The sequence below is a fragment of the Pseudopodoces humilis genome, chromosome 4 (genome assembly GCF_049639895.1).
Source record: "Pseudopodoces humilis isolate 2021_Gansu_Grassland_sample_001 chromosome 4, ASM4963989v1, whole genome shotgun sequence".
In the NCBI taxonomy this organism is placed as follows: domain Eukaryota; kingdom Metazoa; phylum Chordata; class Aves; order Passeriformes; family Paridae; genus Pseudopodoces; species Pseudopodoces humilis.
In genome coordinates, this window is record NC_142203.1 from 3,317,682 (window position 1) to 3,336,318 (window position 18,637).

At 37.3% G+C, this 18,637-nt stretch overlaps 1 protein-coding gene across 2 annotated transcripts in view; it reads right to left on the reverse strand.

Moving 5' to 3' along the window:
• Nucleotides 1-5,127: 5,127 nt before the first annotated feature.
• SLC12A2 (solute carrier family 12 member 2) overlaps nucleotides 5,128-18,637 on the reverse strand; it is a 53,832-nt gene continuing 40,322 nt past the window's right edge. For both annotated transcript variants that reach the window (XM_005529442.3, XM_014258240.2), the window contains exons 17-27: nucleotides 18,142-18,282; nucleotides 17,832-17,938; nucleotides 15,973-16,052; nucleotides 14,558-14,695; nucleotides 13,839-13,886; nucleotides 12,227-12,343; nucleotides 11,896-12,007; nucleotides 11,344-11,430; nucleotides 9,292-9,427; nucleotides 8,966-9,033; nucleotides 5,128-8,231 (exon numbers count right to left, since the gene is read on the reverse strand). In XM_005529442.3, the coding sequence (XP_005529499.3) occupies nucleotides 8,096-8,231; nucleotides 8,966-9,033; nucleotides 9,292-9,427; nucleotides 11,344-11,430; nucleotides 11,896-12,007; nucleotides 12,227-12,343; nucleotides 13,839-13,886; nucleotides 14,558-14,695; nucleotides 15,973-16,052; nucleotides 17,832-17,938; nucleotides 18,142-18,282 (1,170 nt within the window). In that variant the 3' untranslated portion in view covers nucleotides 5,128-8,095. The remainder of the gene's footprint in view (nucleotides 8,232-8,965; nucleotides 9,034-9,291; nucleotides 9,428-11,343; nucleotides 11,431-11,895; nucleotides 12,008-12,226; nucleotides 12,344-13,838; nucleotides 13,887-14,557; nucleotides 14,696-15,972; nucleotides 16,053-17,831; nucleotides 17,939-18,141; nucleotides 18,283-18,637) is intronic.

Genomic DNA, 18,637 nt, shown 5'->3' on the forward strand with positions numbered 1-18,637 from the left:
TCCAAGATGAACAGACAGACAATGGGGTCATATCTATTTATCCACCGAACATACAAAATTACAATCACACTGCCAGATCTTCCTTCTCCATTTTCCAGACAATACTTTCCAAAATGAATAAAACAGAAATTTCCTCTATACATGAAAAGAAACCACTCTTAATTGTCAAGTTGTCTCCAGACTAAATACTAGATTTATGCATCATATAAATACTTCTTTTTTTTTGTGAAATAACCACCACCTTCCTAAGAAAGCTCCTTAGATTTGCTTTTGTTTAATGTTGGTACTTAATTGAAAAGAAAAAGAAAAAAAACTTATTTTTTTTAATTTTTCACTTTCAGCCATGCAGTAGCAAAAAAAAAAACAAAGAAAAAGAGGAAAAAAACAGTGAGAAAAAAAGACAAACCACTTTAAGCCCTTCCATAGTACAAAGTGCTTTTTTTTAAAAAAAAAATAAGTTTAGTATGCACAGAAGGCATTCATACACCCTCCTTGTCCTGCTGTGTATTTCCTTACAACACTTTTGATGTCCTCTCCAAAGCAGAGCTCAGAACCACAGGATCTCATTCACAGGGATTCATCTTCTGCCAGTTCACTCCACCAGATCATTTCACAGCTACTCTCGTGGCAGACACATAAATTTTCACGACTCTCAGCTCCTGAGATGTGAGATGCCTCCAGCATTTTTGCAGGTGACCTTCTATTCCTTTCTATTCTGACAAGAGCATTTAAGAGCCTCAGAACACACCTGGGATGTGTGTGCTCCCACAGGTCAGAAGACCAGGTGGGAGAGTGAACAAATTTCTCCTACATCTCTTAAGAAAGAGGAATATTTTTGTTTCTTAAACAGGCAAGCAACCTCCTAGAAACTGGAGCCTGTCCCCCAATAACTGCTCAAAAGTGGCTCACCTGGAGGACAAACAGCACCAATTTCCAAAACCTGTCAGACAATGTGACCTGACCAGCCTCACTTTTACTAAAAAACTAAAACCACCATGAAAATCTGAAATCTAAGGAGGAACATTGTTATTCCACATACCATGGGCCAGGTTAAAAGGTCTGTACAAATATTGCAGTGAAGCCAGTGAAACTACACATCTTTTCCTGCTGTTGTTTTGATTTGGGAAGTATCTTCCCTTACACTCAGAGACTGAAGGAACAAGCTGGTTTATGTATTTGATTTTTCTTTATCAGAAATGATGACTTATCACACAGGAATGTTTTAAAATACGTTACGAAGAATAATTTTGAAGTGTTACTTTAAAGAAATTTTTTTTAAAAAATAATAATTTTAGATGTTTCCCATTAAAAGAAGAGAAAGTTTTACTATTATTCACAGCAAAATGCAAAAACAAACAAACAAAACCAAAAAAACCCAGAATTTGATCTGAATTCCAGATCTACCAGTAAGTTGTTTCCTGGAATAAAAGCTGCCACAGAATATGGTTAAGGACAAAACTACGAGCTCAGAGCTTACTGCCCTTTATTTAGAGACATTACAAATGCCCAAAGCTACAGCAGGAGAAGATGAGTTTTACTCCTAAACTTGTTGAATCCCGGGAAAGTGAAAATTTCTCGACTGTGATGCATTTGGAGTGATGGCACATGGATACATTCACAAAGACAGACTCCAAACCACAAATTAATGCTGGAATGTTTTGTGTGGGGGGCAGAATGGGTTTTCTAGAATGGCTGATGGGTTTGAGGGTTGGCCAACAGGATGGAAAAAGTGAGATCTGGGTTCTGGCTAGAGAGGAAATCATAACCTTGCACTTCCAAGTCTCAGCTGAGAATCGAGCCTCACTTTTCTAGATCCTTACAAAGATGGCAAGAGCATGAAAGCTATCCCCAAGCCCTGCAATACAATGAAAATAAAAATATTGTGAATAAAGAGTACTCAGTAAGGTTTGTAATGTATTTGCCAAAGGCTGAACTTTTCTCATAAATCCTGCCATGCCTGAGTTACTACTATTACTGCTTGAAGGGTACAGAAAGATTTTAATGAGAACAAAGACTCTTAACAACGCTCCATGAAATGAAATCTGCATGAGGTTAGCCAAAATCCCACGTGACAGCCCACACTAGTGTGTGGTTAGCCTCGATTTCACCTGTTAATTCTGCAAACAGTGTCCTTGTTTGACTCTACAGAGTGCTGTTTGCTGCTCTTGGCAGACACAGTGCTTTGACCTGCCAGGTGCTTAAAACTACCAAGTCTGACTTTCCTGCTGACATTTTTGCACCTTATCAAACAGTTTTGATTCAATTTTTTCTTCAGCACTGCTACCCATGAGAGAGGAGTTGCATTAAATTGCCCCCAGGGTTTACAAAACACACAGGTTAACACTGGATTATCTGACACATTCTTTTGCACAGGTGTCCTGCCCCTTATTTGACGTGTAATTTTATTTAACACTATTCTAAGTGTTGTTGCATGCAATTGGTAGCAGCAATACAATGGAATTGTTCAAGAGTCCCTATAATTTGCAGGGCTGTGGTTAAACCATCCAGACAGACAGCCTGGTCTGAAAAAATGAGTGGCCTCACAGGGCCAGGAGTGAGGATATTTCAAGGTTAATCCCAGCTCTTTAATTTTCAGCCAGAGCTGTGGAAATACTTTGCTCGTGACTGACTCCATGTTACCATCTGTTTTGCATAGACAAATTTAATTGCAGAGATGTTCCAAGATTTAGTGGCTGCAAAACTGTTCAACAGAGTGATAAAGTTATTTTCAAGCTAAATTAACTTGAAAATGTGTCTGGTGCTACACGTTTCAGTTTCCTTCAGTACTTTAAACAGACAATGCCTGAATATTTCAGAATGACACAAAGCATTTTCTTTTGTCCCGCTCCCACCTTTGTGGGAAGTGGCAGACAGTTGTCTTGGTTTGCTCCTTATGAAATACTGATGAAGTAAAACGCCTTATTGGAATGTCACAGATCACCCTGAAGCTGGATGGGACATGCTGGCATGTTCTAACATCCTTTCTCTCTCTGCCTGCAGCATTTCTCCTTCTGCTCTCTCAGGTTAACACAGCTGGAGAGAGCTGCTGAGAAAAGCAAGCTTCACCCAGTGTGTTGTGAAGGAAGTGGGGACTTGGTGGTAAAAAGGCTGTTTGAACTCATCAGGCAACTTCTGCTTGAAGGTTCCTGCGTCTCTCTGGAGAAAAACCACAGTATTTTTCCCCATAGGGCCCAACAGAATTAGTATTAAACTCTTCACCATTCCAGTCAAAAGTATTTTTAAAAAAAATTATGGAAAACAATGTTACTATGCTGGTACTTGTTGTTTTCTCACAGTACTAAGTCATTTAATGAATGAGACCAGTGGAACAGAGCAGGAAAAGTGCATTTGACAGTGCAGCTTCAGGCATTACATGAAATGCTGAAAGGCAGTGGTGCCACCTGGTGATACGATTTTAGCTGGAACTCCTAGAAACTGTACAGGAATAGGATTTCCCTCACTAAAAATGATGTCCTGTTAGCAGGAGGAGTTTTGTTACAGCTGTGGATGGATCTGAGGGGCTACCAGGGAATGTACCTGGACATGGAACCTTCACGCTGGGGTTTGTTTTGGCTGCAGCTTGGCAGGGTCAGTTTCCCCAGATCCCAGGAGCAGGATTGTGAGGCAGATCTCTCAGAGCCAGGGGCTATTGCCATTAAAGTGCTGTCAACAGGGGTGAGAGGGCCATATGACAGGCTGCTTTACTTTCATTTTCACATCACTATTAGCAAGGCAGAGCAGGCTGACATCTCCCTGCAGGCCTTTGCTGTTGCTCTCTGTAGACTGGCTCACTACTGAGAGATCTTTAGAGGAGGATGTGTTAAAAAGTTTAATTTAACATGGCCTGTCAGTTTAAATCCTAAGGGGTTTCCTTTCTCTGCTGCCTGTTGTGAGGTGCAATTAAAGCTGGCTGTGCAGGCAGGGCGCAGAGAGGGTTCCTGGACAGAAAGCCAATGTTTTCTGGGAGAGAGAGCAGGCAGATCACAGGAGGGACAAAGAAACTGTGCTCAGGCTCCTTCTGCTGCTCTCAGGTCAGCAAGGACAGAGTGTAAGGAGTCAGCCTCGGTACCTTCTGTTCCTGCAGCTGTGAGCAAGTGCAGAGGAGCCTGAAGGATGGAGCACAGCCTGTCAGCACCAGATGCACCTCTGGGCATTCCTGTACTTCAGGAAAAACATCTTCCCTGCTGCCCTTTGGACAATGTGCCTGCCACTGCTTCACTGATTTCCCTTTCCACTCAAAGTTTCAGACCAGCTTCCATCCCTCTCTGTCCTAAACACAGGCTGTGGCCTCCTTCAGCCTAACCCAGAGTTAGCTCTGGAAACCTGTTCAGCACCACACAAAGGCAGAATAAATAGCAGGAAGGATTTGACCACTTGCTGCCTGACCCAAAGTCTGGCTCCCACCCCAGCTGAGAAACCAGGTTTTGGGTTATGTGAGAAGTGTAATTAGACTGGTGAAGAAAAAGCACCAAGGTGAAAGGTGTCCTGTTTTAAAATTTTCAGTGTCCTGTAGGATTTTAATGACAGAACTCACCCTTTATGCTTTTAAACTCCAGATTTTCAGTGCTTTTTAGGGGAGTGTACTGAAGCTAGGGACAAACATATCTTGCTTACAAAGCCACCTTGCAACAGTGTGAGAAGCTATTTTCCCAACACATTTCATGTCCCATTGGACTTCTATTTCAACGCGAGAAAGAGGAGTTAAGAGGGTCCTTCCCTGCATTCAGGGGCAAAATGAATTGGAAGAGATTTTCAGGCAGCACCACTGCAGCTGAGAGGCACCAGGGGCTGAGGATGGGTCATGTGCAAGTCATGGCAAACTTCACAATGTTAATTTCTTACACAACGACTGCTGTTTCTAAGGCCTACTAGAGGAAAACATTCCTCCCCAAAAAACAAGACAGTTTTGGTCTTGTACCAGATGCATGAATTGCTTTTAAGTCCCTCTGGTCCTGTGCAAATTCCACTACAAAGATAATTATTGGATGGATGCAAAAAGCACATTCACTTCAGGAACCAAATTCAGCAGAAACCTGTTGGATGATGAACATCATTCCCTTACCACCACCCCAAAAAAAAAAAAAAACCAATAAAGAAAAGAAGAAAAGTCTTTGTTAGACAAGAGAGTTGTATTGAATTCACTTCTTTTATTGCAGTGACATCCCCCTGGTACAAAGTATTAACTGCAATAATTACGTTAAAACATTAGAAAAGCATTTGTGTGGGACAGTTACAGTACAGTGTCACATCTTACATCCTCAAACCAAGTGGGCCACAACCCACTAACGCTCAAATCTTTTAAATTATTTTTAGTTATTTTTTTAAATATGTAATGTCAGAAAAAAAGCATATAAAAAGAATGTATGTAAAAGGAAACCTAAACACAAGTGAACAAATAAATAATTGATTTTCACCAGCTATTATTGTCTTCCTAAACCCATACAAAGGAACCTAATCTATAAGAAGGTATGAATTGCCATGTGTAAGTGATTTAATCTTCCACGTAATTAATGATGATTGGAACATAAGTAAATTTGGCATCAAAATCAAAGCAGGAGTTGGAGTGACTGCCACTGACTGACATCTTTTGCAGACAATTACCACTAACTGTTCAAATTTAAGTGAGCAAATAATCTTGGAACTTGCCCTCATGCCTAGCATTAGTGGACTCCTGAGAGTGCATGTGAAAAGCATTCTATGGTATTTCACAGACATGACCTTAACTATCCCCATTATGCATATTTAGATATACTTTATATAATTTTATACACATATATGCATGTATACACACACTTCATTTGGTTTCTGTGTTGTGTTACAGATCACAAGCAATGGTTTCCTGAATGGGCAAATAAACCTTTTTTAAATAAGTGTACCTGTGCACATTTTGTTTTTGTATTTTTATTTTTTTTTTTAGATAGCAGCACTAAGTCCATGCCATACTGTCCATCTGCTCAAAAGAATGTTACCCACAAAACAAGGAGAAATGTGGCAATGATTCCCTATGCACAATGTGACAACCTTATCCCCTACAAAAACACTGTAAAACCTGTGATATTTATGTTGGTAAGTTTGATCCACATCCCCCCACCTGGAAGGAAACGTTGGTTTTTTTTGACCCCACACTGTTTGTCTTGTCTTACAATGTTTTATTGTAACAAGCTGGGTTCATGCTGGCATCAGTTATCTCACACTTAGCAGCAAGACATGCATGTTTGTTTTTCTTAGAAGTTTTTCAAAAGTGAAATGATTCCATAGTCTCAAAAATCTAATTGACAGAAACAGAAAAAAAAAAAAAAAAAAAAGAAAAAGAAATAAAGAAAAAAAAAAGGATTTTTTTCAAGTTTACCAAGAACTTGACAACAGTGTACACTGCACAGTGTGTTTTTATCTTTAATCACAAGAAGTTGAAGCTCTATCTTGCCACACAATGATTATGCTTTGTCCTTCAAAAGGAACAGTTACATTTCAATTTGATCCTGTATTTAGCAGAAAAAAAGGAAAAAAACCCAAAAAACAAACCTCAAACAAACAAACAAAAAAAAAAAACCAAAAAACCTTTTTCTGTGCATCCTTAAATGAAAGTTACTCACCCATTGGTAAACTGATCCAGTAGCATGTCCAATGCTAATATCAAAAGCTTGTGAAATGTTTTTAGGCAATCCTTTCTATCCAAAAAATATTAGGAATTTAAAAAATAGTTCACATTACTAACCTTTATACAAAGGCTCAAGTGAAATTTCTTTTGCAGGTGTTTGTAGCAGACTAAATAATGAAGTTTCCAAAATATACAATGAAAGGGCACACAAGACTGGCAGTTTCTTTATTGAACATAGAAAATGTATAAAGTAGGATGTATGGAATAGATCAAAACTGCTAGACGATCAAACCTGAGTATTATTCAACAAGACTAAACTCATTTTCTGACAACTGAATGAATTGACCTAAAAACATCTCCCCTAAGAACTCAGTGGTCCGTTTAACCATTTGTTGAAAAATGCAAGAGAACTGCAGCTTTTACATTTCATACTGGATAGCACAATTCCACATAGTGTTTACTGTTTTCTGTTAGATAGCATCACATTGCTTTTATTATCCCCATTCAAGCCTTAAGTCGAGTTTTGTTTCAAAAGTAAGTTGAAAGTGACACTAAAACATAAGAGGCCAAGAATTAGGACAGGTCTGGTCTTTTATTTTCTTCTAATTTGCATTAAGATAAAAAGCCTCAAGCCAGCAAGATGAGCTTGATTTCACAGCAGAGCTAAGACTTAGAGGATATTACACTCTGCCAAGGCAGATAAAATTAGCTGTCTCAGACTACTGCCAAAGTAGTACACATTGTCAAATTTGAGAAAAAGAACCCTCTCTTCAAGCAGAATTAGTTTTATTTTAACTGTTATAAAACTTAATGACAGCAAATGTCAGGGATTTGCTTTAGTTCAGCTGACCTGCCCCAATTCTCACCTTTAAATCTAACAGATGTAAATAATAGAAAAAACAAAAACAAACGAACAAAAAAACCCCCCAACAAATCAAAAAACTTTCTGATGACAAAAAACATACAGTACTAAGAACTAATAGCTCAATGGAAGACTGAAAAGCAGCATTCATTTTTATTGTAATATGGAATAGACCAAAAACTAAAGGAAGTCTGATCGAAACTCTTAGTTGAAGGCAGGTTTTGACATTCTATATAAATTTACAAAATAGGATGTATGGGTGAGATTTGGTTAATTTCAGAAGGCACCTCAAGGCTAAAAGGCTTTTATAAATCTATAATCCTTTCATTGATCAAAAATACAACATTTTATTGCTGCTATTCAAATAGCAAACAAAAAGCTCGTCTTGTTCTTCAGTCTAACAAGGAATCCTCCCCCATTAAGCAAGATTAAATTACAGAAAATATAGAATAAAACTGAAGATGTCACAACTTTAGAAATACAGTGACTTTCCTTGTGTGCTTTCAAGTCAGTGAAATAGTGAAAGAAGAGTCACTTTTTGCCTTTGTGATGTTAATGAGATACAGACCACGGCAGTGCCTCTCCCCTGGGCACTGCAGTACCATTTCATCACAGCTGTGCCACGTGCAGCACTCTTAGGAATAGAAGGTGAGGACACTCTGATGATTCCCACGGACAAGGAGGATTGGTGGCAGGTCTTTAGAGAGAACTTCCAGCCAGGCCATGTACAGTGCACTGGAAACTGCCCCTTTCCGTGCCACCGGCAAGCTCCTGCAAGCCACAAGGGAAACAACTTTCACTGAGCAGAAAAACCTGGCCAGGTACAAGTCAGATCGTAATAAATATGACAGATGCTTACAGAAAGATCTAAATATTAAGCCAAATTCACTAATATTTTTAATTTCCCCCCCCCACCCCTCAGAATTTGTATCTTAAACATCACAGGCATTTACATCTATTTCCCCCTCACTTTTGGCCTGTTAACACCATTTAATACCCAGGCAGCTTCATTCAGAATTCTCCTCAGCTGAGTACATTTTCCTCATCTTCAACATTTTAAAATATGGTAAGAGACCTGCAATCTGCCTCTTGCTCGTTCACACCAAAAGCAATCCTCCAAAAATCTCTGAGCAAGATATTGACTTAATTTTATCTAGAGAGATCCTCTAGAAAAGGAAATCGAAGGAAGGACTTGAGAAAGAGGGGAGTAACTGCACACCAGAGGAGAAAGAATGTGACAATCCTGAGCTGCACCACAAACATAGGGGTGATCAACTAAAACAGCATCATCAAAAGCACAACATTAAAAAGGACATTTTATTCTTCAGCAGAATAGTGGCTCCATGCTTCCAATAAATAAATACAGCAAGGCCTGAAATCTTGAATATTTCTATACTTCTATGACAAGGCAGAGTCTTGTTCCTGATCTATATTTACATTTATATTCCAAATTACAGCTCCATATCAATTCAGGCACTATCAAAAAATCCAAATAATTTACTTACATGACAATTATGTTAGCTGTACTTGAATGTTCTTTCAGCAACTCGTTTAACCTAATCTGTCGGTAAGTCTGCAAATAAAAGGAAACTTGTTAGGAACAGCTTTTATTTAAAAACTACAAAAAATTCTTAAAAAAAAAAAAGGAAAAAGAATATATAAGAAAGACAGAATAGCCAACTGGAATGAGTAATTAATAAAAAGCAGGTACTTTATAAAAAGTGCTGTGGATGAGAGAGAATAACAGGAATTAACCAATTGTTATCACAACCACAAATGCAGCAGGAGAAGGAAGTTTTAACTGATGTAACATTCTAAAAAAGCCCAGAACCTTTGTTTTGTAAAGCTCAAGCTCATTATCTGTTATCCTCCATGGTTCATCCTCCTTCATTTTATCTGCAACTTCTTGTTCTTTATCATCCTCATGAAGCCGGAAGGGCTCTATCATTTCCTCAAAAGCTGCAATACTGGAAGGATTAAATGAACAAGCATTAGAGCAGATATGAATTTTTTATGTCAAAAAATATTTGAATATTGAAAATAATTTTTCAATAATATTTTTTATTATTATTTCAATAATTTTTCAGAAATTAGGTTTCATTGCTATGTAAAAATGAACTGAAGCTTTTCCTCCCCCCCCACCCTGTTGCAGTTAGAACATCAAATCAGCTTTTTGCACATGCAGACATTATGATTCAGCAAACAATCCATCATACAATTAAAGTTATACTCAGTTCAGAAATTCACCTCTAATTTTAAAAGCTGAACAGTATTATCCTTAAAAAAGGGGACAATGACAATAACTAGGAGCAGGTTCTTCAGAACTAATGTTGAAGGAGGAGGAGTTTACATGGCACAGTGAAAACCAGCTATCAAGTCTCATGCCATTGCTGTTAGGATTCCGACTCTGATCTTTTTACTTTGCTTCTTTTATCTCTTTCTGGTACAGTCCAGGAGCCACATTCATATGAAAAAAACACAGATATCCAACTCAGTCTTCCTGTTGCACTGGTAAGAATATGAATGCTTTGAATTTACCAGGACTTTAGAGCAGTAACTTCAGAATAAAACCTTCTGAAGATGAAGGAGGAATTAATTTCTGCTAGAAAGAACTCTTGTTATCCTACTTTTTTACCTACACTCCCTCCAGGAAAAACTCACATGACAAACAAAACATCTCTATAGCTACCTTTGGTGGTCTTTACTGTACAATGACTTCACCTTAACCATAAGGAAGAAAACAAATGTGATCTGCTCTTCTTTGGCTGAGCAAAAAAGAGATCTAATAATAACACTATTATACAGCACAGCAACTGTTAAAAATAAATCTTCCTCCACTTGGTTTCCAGCTGTTGTTAATGCCTAAAGGGTATTTAGAAATATTTTGGATATATTGTGGGGAGGTATCCACAGAGACAGAAAGAAAAACCCTCTCAGAAGAAATAATTCATGGATCACTTCTATTAAACAAAAATAATTCCACGTGATTCTAGGATCTCAACTGTGATGCATAAATGGGTGCTACTCCATCAGCACTTACACCTTTCACAGCAGCAGGCTCCTGGAAGCTGAATATCCAAGAGCACCAGGAGTGCCAGGAATAATTTGTTTCACTTTGTTTTAGTTGCTCAGTATATTGCATGCATTTAAGAAAAGACTATTAAAAAGGGAATAAAAGAACTCGTATTAACTTTAGCATTCAACCAAGTTCTGAAATAACACTTCTCTACTTCCATGGCATATCAAGACCTTCAGATAAATGCATGGCCATATAGAAGATATTTTTACAACTTCAGCATACTCAAGAGGGCCTGAAGGGAAAGGAGGATAGTGGCAATGGAAGATATTTTTAGATCATACACATTCTGTTCTAAATTTGTGCCAAAAGCTATCTATGATTAATGCTTTTTCGAACTTGAAAGTAAGAAATATTGTATGTATGATCATTCCTGTGTCCATTAAAAGTCCAAGCAAGTTAAAAAAGGAAAAGGAAAAAAAAAAAAAGAAAGAAAACCCAAATCAGGCTATTTCAAGACCAAGCTGTTACACTAAAGTAGGACTTTATGAGATTCAGATAATTTAAGTTTTGGTGAATGCCTCTCTTCTTTAGGAGGACTGCTCAAGACAACTCAGGTTTTTTAAAAAAATTCATTTTTCTGAATTCAGTATTACAATCTAAGGACCAGAGATTAAAAAAATACAGAGATTAAAAAAAAATTTCTATACTCTTGGACATGGGAATTATTGTTAATTAATTTCCCATATTTTTGTGAAACACTGAACAACACAGGAACTTCTGTACCTTAACAAATGTAGGAAAGAATGAAATGTTCTAAATTAAAGACAAATTCAATGAAAAAACAAGGTATGTTCTGAGACTTACTTTTCTTTCTTTGGCTTAGTATTAATATCCCCAAGGACCATAATATCTGAGAAGTCTATCCGAAATTTGCTGAGCAAAGTAGCCATCCTGCATCAGAAAAACAAGCCTTTATACATGATCATAATTTTAATTATTTCACAGGTTAAACAGATAAATGTTTGGTAAAAAAAGCCATTGGTTTGAGGAACAGGAAAAAGGCACCTCAAATGTAACAAGGACAATAATCAAACTGACTTGGCATATGACTATAAATCAACAACATGCTTTGGAAAATAAACCCAAACAGTTTTATGGCTTTAAAATAAGAGAGAAGCTCTCACTTGAAGATAATCTCAGAAAATATTTGAAAATAGCATCAGATAATATTGCAGAAAAATTGGTTTGAGGTAACTCATCCAAAAACATTCTGGAGGAAACAAAACCTTTTTTTGAGAAAGGCAACAGAATACGATCACACCTCCAGCAAAGAACAACTGAAATAAGGGAAGTAGGAAGAGAAAATAATCCAATGCTGTATTAGCATTTGAAATGGCATTTTTAAGGCAAACTTACGCTCTTCTGTCATGATCAATCCTGTTTATTTTTCCACCAATGAACACCCTGATCTTGCAGTCCTTCCACTTCTTCTTGGTGGTGATAAGGTAAGGAATCAACAGTGTCAAACCTGTGTTTTGGGTAGAATTTGAGACAGATTAAGAAATACACTTAATGAAATGCACTTTGTTAAATAGTACAGTTAGATTAGATTATAATCCAGATTATAGACTTTATATGAAATGGCTGACAGGTATCTATATTTATTAAACAACTAATCCAGAATTATTCCAATAATGATTTTTTTTTAATCAACATTTGAAGCTTTTTAAATTATAAAGCACATTACCTCCATCATCAAAGAGCCACCAGACATCAATATTGCTCTTGCCTTGTTTCTTCTGGAACTGAGAACTGGCATCAAGAAGTCTTTGGTCAGCCAAATTTAAAGGACTGCTCTTTGAATCTGGAAAAAAAGATATGGTGAAATTTTGGTTTTGAAGCATTTTACTTCATCACTTTGAAAATCATCAAACGCAACTTCTTAGTATTTTGTGATATATCTACTTTTAGATTAAAACTTTTCCTTTACTTCCCCCCAGCCCAACTCCAAATTTTGATTGACTGGATATAAACTGAACTGGCTGTATTTAGAGTGTCTAGAGACTCAATTTCAGCAGCTGAAGTCATTTAGCAGGCATCTGAGAAATAAAAGGATGTGTGAGGTCTTTACACAGACATTTGCCTGGACTATTTAATTAACTTTGCTCCAGAGCTTTAGGCTGGAGCAATCTGTACCCTACCTCTTACAAAAGACAGAAATTTCCCTAAAAATATGTAGGTAGCTGATTTTACAAGTACAAGTCATGTCCTAAGCAATTCTTTCCTTAAATCCAGTTTTTTAAAGAATGTGATGAAATTAAAAGCTGTTTATGCATATTGGGTCTTTTTGCAGAAAGTACTGTTTTGCATAACAAAGTTATTTGATTTACTGAGACAATAATAGCAATTTTAATTAGAATAATATAGATCTTTTCTCTTTGAACTGCAGGGAAAAAACCCTATCCTCTTTCTCTTAATTAAAACCTCAGTCTGAACAAGAGCCAGGAGTCTGACATTTGTCTCTGTCCTTATTTTATCAGGAGTTTTTTTTAAATTTAGAGCACATCTGTGACTGATTTACATTAATATACTACTTTATTGCATACTGGGACTTCTTCCAAACTGCCATCTTGTGCTTCAAGATATAATCTCACTTTCCATTATTAAAACACAAAAGCTTCTAGCTGCTGAAATTACAAAGAAAATGTCAAAACAGTTCAGATGAATTGCAGTTAAGGCAAAAAATACCTGATTAACTCAGAACAAGTCTGAAATAAATGAGGAAGTGAAAACTGCTCAGGTGTTTTCTCAAAATGCTGATTTGAAGGACTACTTTGCATTGTTTCAACATGTTCACCTCACTGAGCAGCTGTACTGAGCCTTAATTTTCAGGCTATTGAACTATTTCCGAATGACAGAGCAACAACCATGACTTTGGAAGATACACTGAATAAACTGAGAGCATTTCCACTGCACCATCAGCTGCTATTTCCTGTACCAAGCAAGGACTCAGACAGACACCTGACACAGAACTGAGAAAGCAGAAAGGTCCTGAACACATTTCAAATGTTACTTTTAGAGAAGAGCTTTTTAATTTTAATTTTTTAAAAATTCCAACACTTATGCACAATCCTTTCTCAGCAGCAGCTTCTTCTGGGAATTTCCACAATGTTGCTTTTTTTTTCACAGCCTAGTCCCTAAGGATGAAGCAATTCTAAAGCAGATATGAAGAAACAAATAAACATTGCATGGTTGATATTCTCCCCTCTGGTACTTAGGTGTAGAAAAAATTACAAAAGGAAAACTGAAATCAACAATGTAAAAGAATGATTTAACACAAAAAGATGGAAAATGCCTGCCTTTATTCAACAGTGGCTGTGTTGGAGTCTTTCCATCCTCATCCTCCTCTGGAAGGTGTTTGAAGATACAAAATGAAAAGGTTAATTTCATTTGTGACATTAATGAACACAATACAAATGTAAATTAAAAAAAAAAAAATTAGAAAATAAAGATGTGAAATGAAGCAGTTTTTTGCATGGAGAAAACCACACAAATGCAGTCTACCAAATCCTAGGATTCACTTGCACTTAAAAAAAATTATATATACCTCCACTACCCATCTAACTATTAAGGTTTATGCTTTATAAGAAAAGACTAAAGTTGTTTACTGTCATGTCAAAGTATCTTGAATGATTTGTATTTGTTACTATGCACATAGTATTCTAGTCTGAGATGAACAAATCTCCATAAATTTAGCGGCATTCCAAGCACTCCTAACATACAGATGTGGGGCACAATCCTCAAGCATTTTTTACTGTCTCTCAAACTCAGTAACAAAAAAAAAAATCCATTTTAAGGCATTGCCTACCACCTGGTTTATTTAGGGGTCTAGAAACAAGTATTTATTTTACATCCTGGTAAGATCTGAACCAAAGTACTGAAGAGATCAGACATCAACATCTATTCTGGAGACAAAAAAATCCCCTAAATAATCCCTGGGCAAAGAGAGAGAGGAACTGAGGAGGAATGAGAGGGTGGAATAGTGAGAATTCAAGCTTCACAGCTAACTAGCAGTTACCTTTGCGTGGAGTGGGAGTTCTTTCACTGGATGATGGAGCAAAAGCTATGGAAGTGTCTGTCTCAGACTTCTTGCTGTAATCCACTTTTACTATGACATCCTTGGTGCAGGGAGACTTCTCTTGGGATGACAGCAAATCTTTGTAAAAGCAAAAAAAGCCATTAGGATGCAATGAATTGTTACAAACACTACAAACAGAGGTATGTGACTACACTGACTGGGTTTAATATCGACTTCATCCTGCTGCAACAGTTACACCACGGCAAAGAGGGCAGGAGTGGGGAAAAACAACACAGAAGTATTCTGTGAACTTCTTCAGAGCAAAAAGAGGCTCCCCTCTGAGCAGAGCTGTCATTTTCTGCTGCTTTCTCAGGTTGTGGCTGCTGACTGCATGCCCAGAGTCTAAAAACAGAGCTCAGTAACACTGTGGAACTACAACCAGAAGAGGGAAAAAAAAAATCACTTGGTGAAACGTTTTCTGCTTTTAACTCCAAGAGGAAGACGAGCCTTAAGCACAGCACAGACCAAGTGTGTCTGTCTCACTGCCAAGCCTTTTTCCCAGCTTTGCCTCCATGCAGAGCTGTCAGAGCTGAAGCAAACTTGCACAGACCTCAGTGGGTACCAAGATCCTTCTGACACCTTGGTGCTACATTCCCGGTTTTCTCAGCAGTGTTGTTTCCACACTGCAGGTTCACTCCTTGCCATTTCTCACCCTCCTCTGCCCTCCTGTACATGGTGGCAGGCTCTCTGATTCTCTCCAGAACATTCATCTTTTTCAGTGAAGGAACCTCCTCCTTCAGGGGGATGCCCCTCCTTGTGTCATTTCTCCTCATGGTAGCAGCATTGTATGGAGCAAGCCACAAACAAATTCCAGATTACCAAATCAGGACAGCTGCACCGAAGCTCACAGGCTTGGAATTTAACTAAAATCACACCATTCCACTTAAGAACACTACTCAGAAAGCATAACCAAGTCTTCCACACAGAAAACCTCCCCAAATTTGAGGCAGGCTACTCAGAGTCCCTAAACTGGTCTGTGTAGGGTTTGGCAACCCACACCAAAATCAATGGCATTCCTGTACAGTGCGATATTTGCTGCGATTTTCACAATTTCTGGGCTTGAGCCCCAAATACTTGATGCCAACTTGCCAGCACGACTAATCAGTTTCAGGAAAGCAGCAGATCTTCTGGAAGAAGCTCTATACAATTTAAAATACAAAGAGGTGAAACACAGAAGAGCCAAGTTCTGCTGCTGATCATGGGTTACTATCTTATCACTAATTTCACCGAATTTTACTATACCACAACAGCGGTGTTTTGTTGATTTTTTTTTACTGAGCTTCAATATTTTTTCAGAATGAAGTTTCAGAAGGGAATTAGAACAGAAAAATTCACCAGATGTAACAAAGTCATACCTTGGCCCTGAAGGTGAGAAATGTCCAGGCCCTCCTTGAGGCGAATGACAACTACACCATACTGAACATCAAAGGCATCACTAAACAAAAGGGACAAAAATAAAATATTTTACAGCTTTTTCTTTTCCAAATGAAAAATGAAAAACCCTCCCTGAACAAATTCCAGTGATTAAGCACTGCCACTTGAACTCCCAAATTATAAATTTGCTTTAGAATGTCAGTTTCAATTCCAAAACATTAACTGAACATCATTTTAGGAAAAAAAAGTATTTAGAAAGGATACCTATTCCTTCTCCCTCTCTCCACTATGTAAACAGTGATTGAATAAAATCAATGTGAATAGGTCGCTCAAGTTCTGCACAAATAGTAAGAAACACCAAGACATACAGATTTCTATCTCCATCCATCAAAAAAGGGATTTGAGTAGATCTCTTTGATCTGAGAACTAAAAATTTCTGATGTCTTTCCAAAACACTTGGGTATTAAAAACACCTAAGATGATGTAATTTACTATAAAATTAATTGTAAGCTAGCTATAATGTGCCTAGTCCCATTACATCTGATAAAGCTGAAACTCACTCCAGTCAAAAATAAAGAGGCAGAACTTCATTACTGTAGAAAAGAGCAAAAACCCTGAATAAACTGGAGAAAAAGTGGAGTAAAATTAGTAATAATCCCACCCCCAAAATATAGGACTAGAAAAACACAAACTTAACCATATCATACAGTTTGCATTAGTCATGAATCACCACCCTTTACATATAAATAGCTTGTTCATTACAACCATAAATCAGACAACTCCCTCCCATATCATTTCCATAGATAGAAATTTCTCAGGATTTCACTAATTAAACTCTTCCCTTTAGAAGCAGTAAGACTTGATTAGAAATGTTTGAAGTATCAATGTAGTCTATAATAAGTGCAAGAAAAATTGAGGTTGATTTAAGATTTGTTTTGTCTATTAGTGAATATTTTAATTTCATTATTTAATGTGTTAGATTTGTAGAGATTAGATGTGCTTCTATTGTGTGCTTCAGAAACTTTTAGTTTTCCAGAATTACATTTGACCTGCAGTTATTACCTCCTGAGGTTTCTTTAGGGATGTGGAGAACCACATGACTTGCTGACCTTGACAGATCTTCCTGCAAAAGCCATCCCAAAATAAAATAGGAAAAAAAAAAGAAAAACTAACCAACGTGTTTCCTTATTTTTCCACTGTATTTGGTGCCCCTGCTTTTCTCAAGATATGGGTGAGATGACCTTTTTTTGTCCTTTTCTAATATCTGCCTGTAAAGCCTAAAGCCTCATCCTCTCTCTCTTTTAAAAGCACAGAAAATGAGAAATATAAAGCACAAAGGAAATGGGTGAACCAGTACTTCAGCTGAACACAAAAACCTCTGTGTAAGTAAAATAAAGATTGTTTTCTTTTCCTTAAGTGTTTGGGTAGCAGCACAAATTACTCTATTAAATTTTTCAGCCACAACTGGTGTGCTTTTCAATACTGTCAAGTTACTCTGGGATTTCCTTTCTCTTCTCCTTTCTATATTTGCCTGGGTGTCAGGGCTGTGTATCTTGTGAGTGAAATATTTCTCCTCCTTTTCAGACAGCAGCTCCCAAACCTCAGACCTTTGCCACAACTCTTTTAGATACAGAAAGTTATTATGGAGATTTCTAATCTTCTTAAACTACAAAGACTTGCTTATTAATTTCCATTTTAGAAAAAACCCCAAGGTATTAAGGACTTCTGAATGGAAAAATCTACGACCACTTGAAAGAGACTTCATGTAACCAAGATCTTTCTTGGTATCAAACATACTGAAATGGAACATAGCAGCTAAAACTTTTTATTTTCTACTTACTGGAATAAATTGATATAAGTTTCAACATCTCTCATATCACCTTGTCTCCAGTTTTTCTTAAATCCAACAACAAGGGTGTTAGGCCTCATTCTACCCAAACCAGCAGCCTAAGAAGAACAAGAAATATTTTATAAAATAACATGTTACTGACACAACTAAAGGCTCTATTTTCTGCTTAAAAGAACAATAAGGTAACTTTTCATCAAAAGCTTTAAGGATAATTCTGCAAAAGGAATGTATTTCAAAGTATAAAGCCCCTTCTGATTTTGATGTGCATCTTGAGCAGTTCAACTTATTTTTTTTAAAATACCTGCATTAAGTATTGTCCTCCATCCCTCAAGTCCTCTGCATGCACTGGTGCATAGAAAGCTTTCATCTTGTTTTTAATTAGCCATCGCTGATATTTAGCCAAATCAGTTGACAGCTCCTTCATGGCTTGCCTCCGAGGACCCTTTCAAAAAAAAAGGGAACAGTAAGATGGGAGGGAACAAGAATCAGGAATATGAGTAATGGGAGCAAAAAAGCCCCTTCCAATTTTTTAATGTCACTGCTAGAAACTAATTCAAACTCAGAGAACCTCAAAACATGCTTGCACACTATCAAAAACACCTCAAACCATGAAATACCAGGCACTGTCAGCAGCAGAAACTGAGAAACTTTTACCATTTTAAGGAAGAGGGTTGCTCAAACTTTGGAAATTTTGTTCCTGCAGAGCACAACCCTCTTCCCCAGGGGGTGGCATAAGCTTGTCTTCCAAAGCATTAACATAATTTAAAAAGAAAAGGGCTTTGTAAAGAAATATACAC